We start from the raw sequence: 19,791 nt of genomic DNA on the forward strand, positions 1-19,791 counted from the left end.
GAAAATGCAGTAGATGAAATTCCTGATTTTCGAATAGATCCTGCAGCTGCAGTGAAATTTGAGAATAAATGCAGCATGATAATGTGGAAGAGAGTGTAGCAGAAAGAAATAGTAAAAATTGTAAAATGCTACAAATCTTAAGGGAGCCCTGATATTTATGGCATGTCCTGTACTATGTTAAAAACTATAATCAGTGAAATTGCACAGTCATTAACAGTACTAATAAATAAAAGCCTCCGTGCAGGGGAATTTCCAGACTTCCTGAAAGTAGCACGCACAGTGCCTTTTTACAAAAAAGGCAGCCCACATGAAGTGTCTAGCTACAGGCCCATATCTATAATACCAGTACTAGCGAAGGTGATGGAGTTGATAATGAAAGAACAACTATTAAGTTACTTTGAAGGAAACAGTCTCTTTTATGATGCGCAACATGGCTTTCAGAAGGGCAGATCAACAACACGAGCTGTACTCGACTTAGGTACAAACATAACTCAGGGTTTTGAAGACAAAGAGACTATAGCACTAGTACTCTGTGACCTTAGTAAGGCATTTGACTGCATCCCACATAAGGCCCTGCTCAGAAAGCTAAAAACATGTGGTATAGGGGGATCTGTCCTGCAAACTCTTGAATCCTACCTGAGAAACAGACAACAGATTGTCTCCATGCAAGGAGCTGATTCAGGTGAGAAGAAGCTACAGCATGGTGTGCCACAGGGATCGGTTATAGGGCCCCTGCTGTTCCTTATCTTCGTAAATGAAACAGGCTCCAATGGGCACACCTTGCAGTTTGCGGATGATACAACCTTGTTCTGAAAAGGAGAGAATGTTGTACAGGCAGTCCAACAAGCAGAAGTCTTGTTCAATGAAGCTAAGGCCTGGTTTATCATGAACAAAATGAAAATTAATGAAGAAAAAACTCAGAGGATTATATGCAGCCTCAGCAATACTGGAGCACTAGGTAATGCAGCAGATGTTAAACTTCTGGGCTTTCTCATTGATGCCAAATTAACCTGGCAACAGCACACCAAACAGGTATGTTCCAAACTTTCATGGGTTCTGTGTTTACAGCCAGTATATATTGAACTGCCTCTTCCACATAAAGAGAAACCATGATATCCTCATAAAGAGAAATGGAGTTCAAAAATACTGCACTCGCAACAAAGACAGTATCGATATGCCAAGGTGTCGATTAGCAAAGACACAAAACAGCTTCCAAATGGTGGCCCTAGAATTGTTTAATGCTCTACCTGATGACATTCAGTCTTTACCATGGGAGCAGTTTAAAACTACTATTTTGTGTAAGCTAAAAGAGCAACCCATTTACAATACTGTAGAATTCTTCTCTAGTAATAGCAAAGCAAATACCTCTGATACTGCTGGCAACCTTTTGCACTTCATGTTTGCAGATCAGTAACAGAGCTGCCATATTCTTTCAACTAGACAGTAGAGTGGACCCTGTACCTAGACAGAGTAGAGGACAAACACACAGTGAGGAGAAGAATGGAACATAATGGTTACACATTAGCTTGAATGGCTGAACAGTAATTTGCTGGGAAAATGACTGAACTACCAGTACCTGAGGTTTTTGCCAGAGAATACTGAAACATAATTTTTGAGAATAGGTGCTATAAAGTGAGTTCATGTTTGACAGACATCTCCCAACATTTGTAAGCTTTAAAAATACACCAAGAATTATTATTCCTTAGTTCAACATGTGCTGACTAAAAATTATGTCTCCTGTTAAGTTATCTGCAACAAATCACAGAACGTTTCCCACCATGCTTCAATTGTGTCATTCCTTACCCAAAGGAATTTTCCTTCTGTCTCACTTCTCTTAATGTCAGGCATTGGAGGAAAGAACTCCATACTAGAAATGATGAGTAGATGTGACATCTTTTCTCTAATTTGATCAAATTATGAAAGTGTGTAGGAGTGATAAAATTAAGGCACTGAGAGCAATGTTGATCCCAGAGTTGAGAAATATTTTCAGGAGAGTTAGAGGTAAATGAGTCAGGTCAGTATATAGATTAGTATAGGTGTGGGGTCTCCCACATCTCATCTGTGGCGAGAGAAAGCCAACCTGTTTCTGACTACCACCAACCTGATTAATGGAAAAAACAAATACAGAGTGAAGAATCCCTTCTAGCTGGAAGATTCATAACAGTTAAAAGTGAGGAGGCTAGAAAAGTAATAGAGATCAGTTGTATCAACAATACTAAAACAAGGTAAAGGAAATAATAAGATCGCTAGGCAAGTGGTCCCCAGGCGTCTACATGTGAATGAGGCTGCCCACATCCATCCCAGCCCCAACTTGTTACCCTCAAAGTGTTAAAGAGAGAAACAGCACCCACTATTAATCAGGATGCTACACATAAAATGGACAGTAGGTGTGACAGAAAAATGTGGCCAACCACATATAACTCCAAATATGCAATTCCATCATGAAAGTAATTGGAAACATTACATCTGAGAATAATTACCACTTTCAATGAGAAAACAGAGAACCTGTTCAGGTGTCTTGTCAGTAATTCATCAATATTAGAGGTAAAGAATTCGGACTACCATGCTTAGACAGAGTGCCAGAAAGAGGGGACACTTCATCAGGATGTGAGCTACTGCCTGTACAGCTTTACATCTTCAATTTGGGGGCGGCTTGTTACATAAAATAAATCAGTTGTTTACTCTGGTATGACTGATGCAGAGATCACACAGGGTGGTGAATTTTTCCAGGAGGAGTGATAGTATGAGAGCAGTGGATCAGCAGTTTACTTCATAGCACAGAGTGAATTGGAGGGAGCCACTCCTGCAGATGTAGATACATATTTGCGCAAAGAGAGGTCATATTTGTACCAGCAAATCTGTATCTGGGGTCATGAAATCAAATGTTGGGTATCACTTTTATAGGCAAACAGTCAGCCAGGTCGTTCCCTGGGATACCAACAAGTTAGAAGTGGTATGATGATAGAAATGCCTGACTCTTGTGTTTGTTGGAGATAATTGGAAGCTATGGGAAAGGATCCAGCAGAAGCCCTTTGGAAGGCGACTTGGACCTTAGGTTCAGAAAAGGTTACAAATTTGGAGCTATTCCAAATGTTAACATGCAGGACTGGGGTTACCAGCCACTGGTCTGATGGAGTTTGGTTGGTTTGTTGATTTGTGGGTGGGGACCAAACAGCGAGGTCAATAATCTCATTGGATTAGGGAAGGGTGGGGAAGGAAGTGGGCCATGCCCCTTCAAAGGAACCATCCCGGCATTTGCCTGAAACGATATAGGGAAGTCACAGAAAAACTAAATCAGGATGGCCAGACAAGGGTTTGAACCATTGTCCTCCCGAATGCGAGTCCAGTGTACTAATCACTGCATCATCTCACTCGTTTTCGGCGGGTGTCTAGAGTCCACTGATGGTGGCGAGGAAAAGTGTAACACAGAGCATGGAGCCCTGCAGGTCGCTGTTCTAATGGATCACTGGGGAGCTGAGAGATGTACCAACTCTAACCAGAAACGACCTGTGGGATAAAAACTGAAATAAAAATCGATAGGGAGCCTCTGCAGATACAGTAAAATGTACTGGCGCCAAGCGGTGTTGTATTCCTTACATAAGTTAAAAAAGATTATAATGAGGTATTGGCATTCATAAAATGCCTGTCGGATTGCTTTTTACAACTTAACAAGACGGCCAGTTGTGAATCATCCCTCCCAAAAACCATACTAGTGTGGGAACAAAAGGTAGCATTATACGAGAACCAAATATAATTTTTGGGAAACAATTCATTCGAAAGCAGTTTGTAGAGCTTGTTCATGAGGCTGAATGATTGGAACGGTGATACTGTCTCTTCATTTTGAAGGGAAAGTACCTTCTAACCAAAAATAGCAAATAGTTGAAGACTCTGAGTAAATAGAGTCTTTGAGAAGCATTCAGTTGTTAGATCATCTAACATTAAATCTAATCAGGGCCTGGGGTTGTATCACGTGACGACACAAGAGCCTGAAGCATTTTCCATTCGGTGAGAGGTTCATTATTTAATTCGGCATGACAACGGGTTAAGAACAGGGAGGATGTCTTCAACTTCTCTTAATATCTAACTGAAAGGTATCCAGGTAAGAAGAGGATGCTGACGCAGAAACAAAGTGCATCGCAAGGTATTGAGCAAGAACCAGGTCATATTTACAAAGACTTCCACCATGAAGGAAGAGACCCAGAACAGTTGTTCACCTTTGGCGGCCGAAAATACTTTGGAGTATGACAAACACCCGGAATGAAGAGGCATACATTCCCAAAGAGGAGACATAGTGCTTCTAGAATTCTTTGTTGTTGCATTTAATTAGATAGTAAAATTTAGTAGCATGAAGCAGCTTCAAAGAGAGGAGGGTGCTCTGTGAAAGGATGTTTCTTGGGAGACTGCAGAGCTTTCGACGATCCTGAGTGACTGTTGCGAAGTCTGGTCGGGGAAGGTATCCTTTCCTGTAGAAAGAGGATCAGCAGTTCCAACAGCACAGTTACTCTCATCAGAGTCATCTGACACAACCTAGTCAATGCAGTCTGACAAGGAGAGGGGGAAAATGACAACAGAAATTTAAGATTGGCACTTGGCTCTTTGAAAAGTCCAACGTGGTAGTCAGACATTCGGGTAGAGATGTGGAAGTGAGAGGATCATCAGAAGTTGGTCACTGCCACAAAGGTCGTTGTGTTTGTGTAGCGACCATTATAGCAAAGACATGAGACTGGGGGAAGAGATCGTAAGATCGATATATAAAAATGTTCTGTGGGTGGCACTGCAGTGAATAAGGGTACCTATCATTAAGGAGACACAAATTAAGATCGGAAATAAGCTGATCAATCAGGAGGCCCTTACTAGACAAAGTGGTACTTCCCCACTGTGCACTGAAATCCCAAAGTAGGAGAAAAGGTGGGAGGGTTGTTAGATGAAAGTGGTCATTTCAAAGTAAATAAGTGCCTTGTCTGGGGGTAAATCAATGTTACAAATTGTGATTGCTGGGGTTGTTTGCATGCACACTGCTACTGTTTCCAAAATGGTGAAGAGGGAAATCTGTGTGAGCCAATGTGCAGACCCTTTTTTCAAGGCCAGTATGATTCTGAAAGAATGCATGGAGCATAGTCACCAGTGAAGTGAGTTTCTTGGAGAGCAACACAGATAGCAGATCAAGAGGAAATTAGTTGCAGTTCTGGCAGGCGACAGTAATATCCATTGCAGTTCATCAGAAAGACAGTGTCCTGGTTAGACGTGAACAGAACAAGAGGGCACGTGATGCCTCAGGATCACTGCTTGCCACCAGTAACGGTGTACCAGCATCAACAAACATTTGTTAGGAGTCTGGTGGCGTGGTGGGATCAGGCGCCTCTGTGGTTACCAGAATTACCTTCTCCCAAGACTTTGCTTTCTCATAATTCGCATCTCTTACCTATCGAGATTCTTGTGAAGGCTTAGCCACTGTGGGTGCACGAATGAGAGTAGAGTGGAAGCCATAGGAGCCACAGTCTGAGGTTCCTAAAGCCACTGGCTGACGTCATATCTCTGATCAGTGGATTTATCGGGAGAGGGTCCCCAAGAGAGAACCCTGCCACTTTTAGACATCTGGATGGGTGCAGGGAGTGGTTCCGGGAGATGGTGCCACAGGTAGGCCTATCGCCCTTGTCAAGTTTATTAGCACGACTACCAAATGCCTACGTCGAGAGAGTAAATACACAAGATACTGCTGACAACCTGGCCACAGTAGTGCCAAATATCGATACCAATGAGATTGGGCACAAACGATCATATTTTCCTGTGCTTCAAAATACTAGAGGAGACCTATGACCTTCAGTTTCTGGATTTTGTATTCTTTGAGTAGGTTAGCACATTTCAAGGATCAAGGATGTTGGTCGTTTCCGCAATTGTCACAGACAGGTGGTAACACACATTGTGAATTTTCCTTAAGTGGCTGGTCACAGTTTCCACAAACTGGGTCATATGTGCAACAGCAAGACATACGCTTGAAGCTCTAGCATTTAAAATACCACACCCAGCGTGGAAAATATGGCTTCACGTCGCAGCAGTAACAAATGATTGTGAACTTTTCTGGAAGCGAACTATGCTCAGAAGTGGGATGATGCGCCAGGGCTTATCTTGATCTCTTCTGAGCGTTGACGTACATGATCTCCCATGCCTCTTCCAGTGCACACATAGTTCTTCATCCGTCTGCAGCGCTAAGTCCTTTTGAAAAATTAATCCCTGTACCATGTTGAGGATCTAATAGGGTGTGATGGTAACAGGTGCATCGCTGAGTTGTTCACAAGAAAGTAATGCTTGGTGCCGCGCGGGATTAGCCTAGCGGTCTCGGGCGCTGCAGTCATGGACTGTGCGGCTGGTCACGGCGGAGGTTCGAGTCCTCCCTTGGGCATGGGTGTGTGTGTTTGTCCTTAGGATAATTTAGGTTAAGTGTTGTGTAAGCTTAGGTACTGATGATCTTAGCAGTTAAGTCCCATAATATGTCACACATAATGCTTGGCGATGTGTAGGATTTCCCATCTTAATTGAGATGGAAGTAATTCGTAATTTGGAAAGGGAAGAGAGTTTGGTAAATACATTTTCAGTGTCCTCCACAAAAAAAAGAACATACGTGTAGTAGAGAGGAAGTCCTTACATCTGTTCGGGAGCAAACCAGGAATAATTGTCTGCGAGTGACTTGTTTTTGTTTTTTTCATAATCAAGGAGCGAGGGGTCGTAACTCTGTCTGGAGACACTGCTGGGACCTCACGGCCATTGGCTGATAACTTTGGTCGTTTCATGACGCCAAATATCCGCCATGATGCCACCTACTCCGAGCGATGAACCTTCCCACGAGCAAAGGTCAAATTACATAATGATCAGTGCCCAGAGTCCCTATTGTGCCCAGGTGACACCTACTCCTTGGCATGTGCGAGGAGGTTACAGATCGCGCATCAGCAATGTGAGCCCTTTGTTGTCGTGGAGCTATCAGGTAATCAATAGGCACATTTTATATGTGTTTACTGGAACTACAGTAATGCTGTATCGTATAAACACTCATTGCCTTTGTTTTTACGTGTAAATGTATGTTTTCGTTATCTGTCGGAGAGATTCCATGTGGATGTAACGTGTCGCAACAAAAACGACTTTCCACAAATAATTAACACGTGTTTCTCACTTCTTTAAAACGTCGTTAACTGAGGAGTTACTAGAATTGGGAAAGCCGATATTAACAGCCGGAAAATCGGTGTGATATCTACAGGGGTTGGACACACTGCAAAAAATGCATGCAGTTACCAGCGAGGTTTGCGCTGTTGTATCCCACCACGATGGCACCTGCGCAATGTTCTCGGTATGTTGCAAGTGTCGTTCGTGGTCAGAACAACATTCTGTGTAGTTGTGAGTGAATTATGTCGGAGTTAAGTGAATTCGAAAGTGGCCAAACTGTTGGTGCTCGTTTGGTGGGTGATTCCATAACGAAGGGTACCGAAGTGTTTGGTGTTTTAAGAGGCACCGTACGAAATATGTATACCACACACAGGGAAAGCGAAAACATCATCCACAAACTTCATAACGGAGACAAAAGTGTGTGTTGAGTCGTCGTGATGGACAGTCATTGAAGAGATCTGTGATGGAAAAGAAGAGGGCAACAGCTACAGTAGTCGCGGCAGAAGTAATTGTCTTACTAGCGAACCCTGTCAACACCAAAACAACACAAAGGGAGCTCCATAAGCAGAGAATTGCAGGGCGACCTGGAATTCCGAAACCACACATCAGTGATGAAAATGCTGATAACTCGAAAACGTAGTGTCGAAGACATAAAACCTGGACCATAGAGCAATGAAATAAAGTCGTTGGGTCAGATGAGTCTTGTTTCACACTGGCCGAGTTAAAGTCTCAAAGAGTGAAACATGGCCGGGGATCGGCAATAACTTCGGCAGTCAAATCGTGATTTTCCAAGGCCCCATTGTTGTCCTGCAATGTATTAATGGCAAGGATTATGTGACCATTTTGGCTGGTCAGGGCCATCCAATTGCACACTGTTTGTTCTCCAATAGTTATGTTGTGTTCCAAACAACAGCGCCACTATTCACACAGATGAGTTCGGGACTGGTTTTGTGAGCATAAAATCTCTCTCCCCCCCCCCCCCCCCCCTCTTTGGCACCATAGTCACCAGATCTCAATATTATTGAGTCTTTGTGGCCTACTTTGGAGACCTCCACATCGTTACATCAACTTATCATTGTTTTGCAGGAATGGTATAAGATACCCTCGAAAGCCACTTGTATTTATCAATTCCAAGATGACTGAATACCAATGGTTTTCCTACACCGTATCAGGCATGGTATGTTTTTAGTGTCTGGATATTTTTGTCCAACCACTGTCCATGTCCCACAGTACTAACTTCCAGTGAACTACTGGCGGATGATGACACCACAGTCTATCGGCACAGAGCGTCATCCATGATACCAGGTCGAGTTTTCATCGAACTTTGTTTACGATGAGATAAACTTACCAATGTCTGCACACAATATGTGCAGATAACGCCAACAACACACGTGGCGATTAGACCACACAGCAAGCCTGCGTTGAGGAAAGCCAGCGGCATGGATAGTATACCGGATCCGAGGCTTCCCTTCATTAAGTGCACCAGTGTTTCAAAGTCTCTGAAAACAAGCCGCACAATAAATATGTTGATCACAAACACCGATTGCTCAAGTCAAATATTAAACACTCGCTTTAGCGTGAATTGGCAAGTAGAGTACAGATAACTTATTATATAAGCACAATGAAAATAAGGATTCGCGTTTTTACTGAAACAGAGCTAGATGACGCATTGATTAACACAAGGGACTTATCGATCGGGAGCGTGTGTATCTAAATCCCGTTCGGCTATAGAAATCTAGGTTTTCCGTATTTCTCGGACTCGGTCAAGATGAATGGTGGAATCAGTAACGGCTCGTGAGTAGCCCATATACATTTTGGGTTTTAACAGATTTTTGCATTCAGATAAACTTGAAAGTGTGAAATAACATCTGTTGTATAACATTTATGATTTGAGCAATTTTATGCAATTGCAGTCACTGCCAGTAACAATAACAGGAATAGTAGTACGGTAATAACAATAATAATAATAATAATAATAATAATGAGCATAACTTGTTTGACGAGAGAAAAATTGTTTTTGTAGAATTTTTTTGTTTTGTATGTAATTAAGTACAGTTTAGGACAAGAACGACATACATTTAAAATTCCCCATTTCGTCAGCCAAATATTAATACTTTAATAATAAAGTATTGCCACTCACAAAGTCTCATTTTCTGAAGCAGAAAAATACCATAATTTCTTCTAATGAAATGTCCTATCTATCCATATGATGATGATGAGGTCCCATAGTCCTTGACAGAGCGTAGGGGACGATGCGGGAGACACGCAACGCCGTACTAGGCAAAGTCCTAGCGGAGGTGGTTTGCCATTGCCTTCCTCCGACCGTAATGGGGATGAATGATAACGATGAGGACGACACAACACCTTGTCATCTCGAGGCAGGTGAAAATCCCTGACCCCGCCGTGAACCGAACACGGGACCCCGTTCTCGGGAAGCGAGAACTCTACCGCGAGACCACAAGCTGCGTATTATCATATTACACTTCACTGCAAGTACACTTTAAAACAGAGAACACTACACGGCAGCATGACTGACATTGCCGTTTTAAAAAGAAAAGCCTAGCGCCTTTTTTTAAATTTTGCAAATGTCTCGATCACGCTGTGACTGAATCTTTAGTATAATTCACAACCTTATTCTCAGTTGCAAGCACTGTCAGTGCCGAAAGCATATTCTCCGTCATTGCGTTTCGAAGAAAGGTTTTTATACTTTTCATTGTTGAGGAACAACGGGACAACTGTGTGATAAAATTCAAGACTCATATCGAGGGTAGGCAATGAGAACCTTGTAACTACGTTTTTTTTTCAAATTTTGTGGGTGAAGCAAAAACGATTTCCTAAAAAATAATGTAAAGTGATACAGAAAGTTTCTTCATGTGGAACTGTATATTAGAAGCCCAGTTATTGGCAGATTAGAGAAATCCATGCACTTTCAAATCTCCCTCGATTGTGGAGTTACTGGCTACCGGAATTACGAGTTATCGCCGACAAAGGAGTTTACGAGGTTTTCATTGCCTACCATTGATATACTATAACACATTCAGAAACCAGCAAAACAGGTTTTGGTTTTTGTATCAGTGTAACAAATACTCATGACCAATCTATTTGTAATATGTAATGAGTGAATTAGCATATGTGAGGAATGTGCTATTATCTAGGGGGATTTATGCCAAGCGAACAGGGGATAAACGTCTACTGCAGTGCTACCACCTTGTGGCATTGACGTAAACTTGTGTTGAGTTGGTTGGTTGGTTGGTTTTGGGGAAGGAGACCAGACAGCGTGGTCATCGGTCTCATCGGATTAGGGAAGGATGGGGAAGGAAGTCGGCCGTGCCCTTTCAGAGGAACCATCCCGGCATTTGCCTGGAGTGATTTAGGGAAATCACGGAAAACCTAAATCAGGATGGCCGAACGCGGGATTGAACCGTCGTCGTCCCGAATGCGAGTCCAGTGTCTAACCACTGCGCCACCTCGCTCGGTAAACTTGTGTTGAGTGGTAAGTGGTAGCTGTGCAGCCCATGAATAGTGCACTTTATTTATCAGATCCTTATGTATTTGACCCACGAGGCAAATACGTCATGCCATTTGCGAGTGCGCCAAGTCACCTTAACATGTGCACAACCGAAGATGTGCTGGCGAACCATGATGCCAAGTTTTATGGAGTCTGCAGGATTAGCAATGTAGCACAGCATGATAGATTTAAGCGCCATATGTTTCAGATTACCACATCTATCTTACGTTTAACAGCATTCAAGGAAAAATAACCAATAAATCTGCAAGGTGTAGACAGGGTGTTCACATGTTTTTGTGCTCTTACACAGCATCTGCCACTGGGTAGAATGGTTCGTATGAAAGGGACATCGCTAGTTTCCTTCCCCATGCTTGCTAGGCCGAGCGTGCTGCGTATCTAACGGACCTGTCGTTGAGGGTCATTAAACCCTAATCTCCAAATTTTTACTCTATTTTTGCACTTATCGCCGGCCTGTGTGGCCGAGCGGCCAGAACCGCATGACCGCTACGGTCGCAGGTTCGAATCCTGCCTCGGGCATAGATGTGTGTGATGTCCTTAGGTTAGTTAGGTTTAAGTAGTCCTAAGTTCTAGAGGACTGATGAGCTCAGAAGTTAAGTCCCTTAGTGCTCAGAGCCATTTGAACCATTTTGCACTTATCTTAATAGACATGATCAAGTTTCTGCTCTTCAGTCTTTAGTTTACAAATAAAAACGAATAAAAAACAAATAGTAAGCTGAAAAATAATGTTACAGGCTTTGAGGTTTTGAACATGGTCGTGCTTCACCAACTGTGCATGCGAGAGCTTTGATAAGTTAGATACAACAGCTAAACAGTTGCAAAATGCAGGTTTATTAAATCTAGACCACAGTTTCAACGGTTTTAAAACCACCTTCTTCAGAATATGTAGTACCTGGTGAAGACAATTTTTATTATATCTTGTGACCGCCAGGGATCATCATTCATGCTATTATCGTCCAGAAGAAATGGTGGATTGCTTCTAGGACTGTTGATATTTTTAAAAATACCTGGAATCCGATATATCCATATTTAAAAAGTATTATTATCGGCCCTCGACATATCGAAAAAAGTAATGATATACGGATGGAAAAGATTTCGATGTACCGGCCTATAAAAAATAGGCTTCACATTGTAGATGTACCACAGGCCTTAGAGCTACATAGTTAAGTATAGATTTGTTAATAGATATTCTATACATAAACAATCTAGCAGTCTGCTTATTCTCCTTAGAGTAAGAATTGAAAGGAAAACGATGCAAGTTCATGTTTGGCGATAACCACTTTGCTGGAAATGGTGAGTGCATGCAAGTTGCACCATAAATGGTGTCCAATGAGCCCATCGTTCGGTTTCGTTACATATCGGATTTCTCCGGAACACATCATGTCGACTTCACAGGGTTTTCATATCTGCAAATGCCAGCGACCCAGAAACTGTAGTGTCAAAACTGCGGGGTGAAGGTAAACGTTGCAGTTTGTTAGAAGCGCCGATTACGTCAGTATTTTCCCTTACACGTCTCCGCCCACCGCGAAGGCCAATTTTGTCATTTAGATTTTTATTCATTATTTATAGCAACTGTTTTTGAAGAATGCCGATGTGAAGATATAGCACACTTTTTAACACAATTGGTGTGCTATTTCTCCACATCGGTAATCTTGTTATTCCATTCACACCGCCATCCCCCCCCCCCCCCCACCGTCCATTGAAATTGGACTTCTTTTGTGCCACCTGTACTTACTTCACACAATCGAAGAGAAAGACTGGACATGATGAAAGCTCAAAAAATAGTAAGATTCCTTCTCACAATTAAATTAAAATCGTGTTCTACTGCAACTTTAAAATAAGTGTCAAATATTTACCGAAAATTGTGAAAAAAAACATAATATAAGATATACCGGTGAAAAATATATAGCCGATATGTAAAGAGTTTTTTGGAAAATTATCGATATGTCGATATTTTATCGACAGCACAAATTGCTGCTACCATGGTCCTGTAATGATTCAAGACTCGGGTAACCTAGCACCAATGCTTCGCCGTATACTGACACTGTCGATGATCTCAAAGAAATTGGCGCAGCGAACGCTAAGAATACCAGACCAATTTATAACACACGTTGAACAAGAACTGCAATTATTTTACACAGGCAACAGCAGCAATTAAGTTGGTGATTTCTCTGTTCATGATGATCAAGGCAAGGGATGCCTGTAACGCAAACGTCTCTTGATAAACTGAGTTTGTCCTGCAGTTCTGACCCCTTTTTTCAAAGTGCTTTTCTAACAGTAGATGTGACCTATAATGCTTTTTAAATGGCCCCGCCTTTACTTTTGCTATCATATGTGACGAAACGAAGAGCATAAGGTCGCTGATCTCTTTACCTTTCCTGCAATCACTATTTGAGACTTAGAAAATAGACGTTAAGGAACCATGATTAAGACAGTGGATTAAAAACCCAACAATGGAAACGAACAACGGTGTGAGTATGAAGTTTAAAAATACATTACTAATTAATTTATCTAATAAAATTTTAATATAACAAAGGATATTGTACTGAAAGGTTGGAAAATATGAAATCACCTTTGATGTAATGGTTGTACTTATTCTGACAATAGCTCGAAGCGTAGTTTAATGTCAGCCACTGTTGTTCCCATGGCACTCTCAATATCCTGGAGATCTGAATTACGTTTTGATATAGTGGACATTAGTGTCGAAAAAGACCGTCAACACTAAAACGTGGTAGCAAATGTCAGAAAAGTTGCCAGTGTTAAAACAAACGGTGCTAGAAATTCTACCTTAACACCTTGCCCAAAACCGTTCAATTACACACATCAAAAAAAGTTTTGCATCACCTCGGTTCCGAGAGTTCCGGAACCTGTACAGACAATTGGAATAGAGATCAACGTAAACACCATTTTCGCCCTTTTTACTGCTCATTAAAACCACACTTTGCATGTTTTACCACCATAGAGCGAGACCTACAGAGATGGTGGTCCAGACTGCTGTACACACCGGTACCTCTAATACCCAGCAACACGTCCTCTTGCATTGATCCATGCCTGTATTTGTCGTGGCATACTATCCACTTATGTGGCACTGTTGGTCCAGATTGTCCCACTCCTCAACGGCGATTCGGCGTACATCCGTCAAAGTGGTTGGTGGGTCACGACGGCCATAAAAAGCCCTTTTCAATCTATGCCAGGCATGTTCGATGTAGTTCATGTCTGGAGAAAATGCTGGCCACTCTAGTCAAGTGATGTCGTTATCCTGAAGGAAGTCATTCACAAGATGTGCACGATGGGTGCGCGAATTGTCGTCCATGAAGACGAATGCCTCGCCAATATGTTGCCGATATGGTTGCACTATCGGTCGGAGGATGGCATTCACGTATCGTACAGCCATTACGGCGTTTTCCATGACCACCAGCGGCATACGTCGGCCCCACGTAACGCCACTCCAAAACAGCAGGACCTCCACCTTGCTGCACTAGCTGGGCAGTGTGTCTAAGGCCTTCAGCCTGACCGAGTGGCCTCCAAACGCGTCTGGTTGAAGGCATATGCGACACTCATCGGCGAAGAGAACGTGATGCCAATCCTGAACGGTCCATTCGACATGTTGCTGGACCCAGCTGTACCGCGTTGCATGGTGTCGTGGTTGCAAAGATAGACCTCACCATGGACGTCGGGAGTGAAGTTGCACATCATGCAGCCTATTGCGCACAGTTTGAGTCACAACACGACGTTTTGTGGCTGTACGAAAAGCATTATTCAACATGGTCGCGTTGCTGTCAGGGTTCCTCAGAGCCATAATCCGTAGGTAGCGGTCATCCACTGCAGTAGTAGCCCTTGGGTGACCTGAGCGATTCATGTCATCGACAGTTCCTGTGTGCCTGTATCTCCTCCATGTCCGAACAACATCGCTTTGGATCACTCCGAGACGCCTGGACACTTCCCTTGCTGAGAGCCCTTCCTGGCACAAAGTAACAATGCAGACGCGCTCGTAACGCGGTACTGACCGTCCAAGCATGGTTGAACTACAGACAACAGTAGCTGTATACCTGCTTCCTGATGGAATGAATGGAACTGGTCGGCTGTCGGACGCCCTCCGTCTAATAGGCGTTGCTGATGCATGATTGTTTACATCTTTGTGCGGGTTTAGTGACATCTCTGTACTGTCAAAGGGACTGTGTGTGTGATACAATATCCACAGTCAACGTCTATGTTCATGAGTTCAGGAAACCAGGCTGATGCACAACTTTTTTGATGTGTGTATGTTCAAGCATTAATTTCGTGCGACGTTTCCATATTTTTGTCGAGCCTCGGTATTTTTTGAACAGTAACGGTCATGTAACGTTCTGTGAGGATACACTCAAAGCTAGTTTTACATCTAGTGATTTCTCTTAGTGCTGAGTTATGTTGCCCAGAAAGTATGCAATCTGGTGATAAAACCAGTCCACTATTTCAACTATGTAAGAATGAATGAGGAAATGAGGTCACGACACTCAGCAATGAATAAAACGACTAATGAGAGAGAATGTTTTTGATGGTTGGAACGTACATGGAATTTTACTGTGTAAAAAAAGTCATTTATATTACAAATCAGTTTTAATTGGGTGGTAAATGGTTATAAATTTCAGTTTTCCATCAGCTAACCCTATTTGTCAGAGAATCTGTCAACTTGTTCCTTGCTGAAACCTGCTGCTCGCTGCATATTTATGGATTCAGCTGCCCTCAGACGTAAATCTTTGTCCTTTCACAGAATCATAGAAAAAGTCTTGAACCGCTTTGTTGTTGAACCGAAGTTTTATTTTCAGTTGCTCTGCATATTGTACGCTAGGTTCAAGAACTCACCTTCAGCCTACTTAAAAGCATAAACTGGCTATCAAAATTTATAACGTGATCATACAATACTTTTTGCTAGCTGAGCCAGACATTGACACTGCCCGCAATGTAGAGAATAATAACAGCTGTACTAAAATTTTACCAGACTTAGTTGCCAACTTTAACTGGAGCCGAAACTGGACATCTCAAAAACGTGTTATTATTATTCAAAATACATTACACAATATATACATTATAGCTGTTATAACAGGAAGCATGCATTTATTTAATACAATATTCATTGTCAAATATTGCTAATACAGTCATTTGTGCGAGCCTCTAGTTTCTTTGCTACACTTCTCACTTCACAGCTTTAACAAGTTCTTTCCCGTTGTCGGAATTGTCAAATTTAGGAAATTCAACACATCTCATACGGTAGTTAAAATTCCCAAACAGTTCAGCTTTTACCATTTCCACTTTCAGTCCGTTTCTTCCATTGCTCCAGCTATTTAGCATCACACTGAAAACCTACTTTACAAACGCAGTGGACAGTGTCACTGATAATAATGTTGACCAACTTTTAGCAGATTATGTGCTTTGCATCTCTTTAAAAAATGTCACCCATTTGTTTGAAATGTTTGAGTCTGGCCAAGTCCTTAATGAATGGCAAGACGATCAGACGACATATTTTAGGAAATAGTTCGTCACTCTTTATATTTATTTGAAATAATCTATAAGTTTAATTATGTTCTCCATTTTAAGAGGCTCTTCAAGATTTAACTGAGAGCTAAGGTTGAAAACTGAATCTTCACTTAAGTCAAACAATGTTTCTATACATTCCGGTATCCTAGTATAGACTTGTTGAGCTTCTCTGACAAATTTTGCTTGTTCATGTTGCAGACACTTTTTCATCTCTCATATCTTCAGTTCGAAGAAATTATTTCTTTGTCTTTAGTAATTTCTGTACGCAACTTCAGAAATACAGAATATCTTTCATTTATCTTATATAATCACTTTCCACGTGTTTTAGGGTTGTATGAAATAAATGCATAAAGTTCTGGACAAAATAAATGTAAATCTCTGGGAGAATCATCGTCCACTTCACTGTCATCTTCATGCGCTGTGTATGTCCAAATACGTTTGGCAGTATTGTCTTCATTCTGGCATAGAAAATAGGTCTTCAACAATGACCAGTTCTGGAGCAATCTATCTACAGCAGAAAAAAAGAGTTAAAAAGCGTGTAGGAACATGCCGCAATCTATCTACAGCAGAAAAAAAGAGTTAAAAAGCGTGTAGGAACATGCCGGAGTGGTGTGGAGTGCTCTTGACTGCAGGAACTGAAAAAGTTCTTCATTTCGCTCGCCTTCTTCACACTTCAAGGAGACTCATTAAATAGCTTAACCACTAACGATTCAACATCGTATGACACTAGCTCTAGTCCATATTTGGCAACATTGTGCAGTATATGCATGTGACAATGTCCTGCAATAAGATGTGGTGCTTCAAAGATTTTTTCAACTGCGCGAAAACAGATTGGTTTTTCCTGTAATTGATGGGACAGTTGTCCGCACCATGCGCAACTAGTTATGATCCTGAAAGACCTGTCAATGATGTTCTCTTTAAATTTCTTGGCTACAGAATTCGATGTTTCGTCAGCGTATTCGTAAAAATCTATGACAGCTGAAGTCGTTCCACTTCTTGGTTGAAGCACCAGATAGCAGCTGGAAATAATTTCATATTTCCTTTATTTCAGCCACCATCAATCGAGGATGGAGTTGTACCAACTTTTTTCAGTATGTGTTGCAAAGAATGTGAAGCTAATACATTTTCTACTATAGCTTCAGCTGTAATTCGTCTACAGTGAATTTTTGATGACAGTTTCGAATCTTGAAACAAAAAGTGAGGTAGGAGAGCATTTCCGCCGTCTTGTGGAAGGTTACTGTGATGTTTCACTCCGTGATATGTTAATATTAGTTCCGTTCTGACACTTCCTCTTCCTGACTAATTCCCGCTGGCACGATATAGCTGTGAACAGCAGAGTTTCTTACATATCCCGCACCTTATCGGTATGAGTCGTGTTACTGGCATGATGATTTACCGCTGTCACTGATTCGTATTTCACTGTAAAACTTTGACGACATGTTTTACAGTATTCGGTATATTCATCTTGTTTCGAAAGCTATCCCGAAAAGTCAGTTTCTTGTAGCCATTTGTCACTGAAATGACACTCACGTCACTGTTTTTTACCCTGGTGCATTTGAGAAGCCCATGTAATACGATATTATATACACCCCTGGAAATTGAAATAAGAACACCGTGAATTCATTGTCCCAGGAAGGGGAAACTTTATTGACACATTCCTGGGGTCAGATACATCACATGATCACACTGACAGAACCACAGGCACATAGACACAGGCAACAGAGCATGCACAATGTCGGCACTAGTACAGTGTACATCCACCTTTCGCAGCAATGCAGGCTGCTATTCTCCCATGGAGACGATCGTAGAGATGCTGGATGTAGTCCTGTGGAACGGCTTGCCATGCCATTTCCACCTGGCGCCTCAGTTGGACCAGCGTTGGTGCTGGACGTGCAGACCGCGTGAGACGACGCTTCATCCAGTCCCAAACATGCTCAATGGGGGACAGATCCGGAGATCTTGCTGGCCAGGGTAGTTGACTTACACCTTCTAGAGCACGTTGGGTGGCACGGGATACATGCGGACGTGCATTGTCCTGTTGGAACAGCAAGTTCCCTTGCCGGTCTAGGAATGGTAGAACGATGGGTTCGATGACGGTTTGGATGTACCGTGCACTATTCAGTGTCCCCTCGACGATCACCAGTGGTGTACGGCCAGTGTAGGAGATCGCTCCCCACACCATGATGCCGGGTGTTGGCCCTGTGTGCCTCGGTCGTATGCAGTCCTGATTGTGGCGCTCACCTGCACGGCGCCAAACACGCATACGACCATCATTGGCACCAAGGCAGAAGCGACTCTCATCGCTGAAGACGACACGTCTCCATTCGTGCCTCCATTCACGCCTGTCGCGACACCACTGGAGGCGGGCTGCACGATGTTGGGGCGTGAGCGGAAGACGGCCTAACGGTGTGCGGGACCGTAGCCCAGCTTCATGGAGACGGTTGCGAATGGTCCTCGCCGATACCCCAGGAGCAACAGTGTCCCTAATTTGCTGGGAAGTGGCGGTGCGGTCCCCTACGGCACTGCGTAGGATCCTACGGTCTTGGCGTGCATCCGTGCGTCGCTGCGGTCCGGTCCCAGGTCGACGGGCACGTGCACCTTCCGCCGACCACTGGCGACAACATCGATGTACTGTGGAGACCTCACGCCCCACGTGTTGAGCAATTCGGCGGTACGTCCACCCGGCCTCCCGCATGCCCACTATATGCCCTCGCTCAAAGTCCGTCAACTGCACATACGGTTCACGTCCACGCTGTCGCGGCATGCTACCAGTGTTAAAGACTGCGATGGAGCTCCGTATGCCACGGCAAACTGGCTGACACTGACGGCGGCGGTGCACAAATGCTGCGCAGCTAGCGCCATTCGACGGCCAACACCGCGGTTCCTGGTGTGTCCGCTGTGCCGTGCGTGTGATCATTGCTTGTACAGCCCTCTCGCAGTGTCCGGAGCAAGTATGGTGGGTCTGACACACCGGTGTCAATGTGTTCTTTTTTCCATTTCCAGGAGTGTATGTACACATTTCACTCAGTCACTATAATGTCGTTCTTACACACTTAAGTTTTAAACTAAACGCATGTCGTGTGCGGTTTACCTAATACAGCCACGACAAAATACTTCACTATATCAATCAGCCGCGTGCCACAGTGTGTATACTTAGTGCGTTCATTTATTTAACAGCGGTATTCCTTTCAAGATTACCAGGTCTTTATTGCAAGCACCGATAATAAAACGAAAATGCGACATTTTCACAGCTTGTTTTATTTGTTGTTTTTTGCCACTATATAACTGTGCAGAAAAGCAAATAGACAAACTGATATTGTAACTCTGCTTTATTGTCCACATGGAGATGACATGCAACCGTCATAAGAAAATACAAGCTATTATTGGCTTGTCTCTTATTGGAGTGGTCTTCAAATGACTTGACGACAAAGGACGATAATGGATATAGCGGTGTAATAAAAATACAAAGCCTGTTTGACCGCTTTGACATGGCTGGTCGAACAAATGAACACGCCAACTTATATTAAAGTGCATTGGAATTCGTTGCGACAAATCCACAATGCTCCCAACTTGCGACAAAAAATATTGAAACCAAA

At 42.8% G+C, this 19,791-nt stretch overlaps 1 protein-coding gene across 2 annotated transcripts in view; it reads right to left on the reverse strand.

The window, feature by feature from the left end:
- LOC126251741 (proton-coupled amino acid transporter-like protein CG1139) overlaps positions 1-19,791 on the reverse strand; it is a 139,949-nt gene that overhangs the window by 65,303 nt on the left and 54,855 nt on the right. For both annotated transcript variants that reach the window (XM_049952351.1, XM_049952350.1), the window contains exon 4: positions 8,504-8,654. In XM_049952351.1, the coding sequence (XP_049808308.1) occupies positions 8,504-8,654 (151 nt within the window). The remainder of the gene's footprint in view (positions 1-8,503; positions 8,655-19,791) is intronic.

Source organism: Schistocerca nitens, chromosome 4, assembly GCF_023898315.1.
Source record: "Schistocerca nitens isolate TAMUIC-IGC-003100 chromosome 4, iqSchNite1.1, whole genome shotgun sequence".
In the NCBI taxonomy this organism is placed as follows: domain Eukaryota; kingdom Metazoa; phylum Arthropoda; class Insecta; order Orthoptera; family Acrididae; genus Schistocerca; species Schistocerca nitens.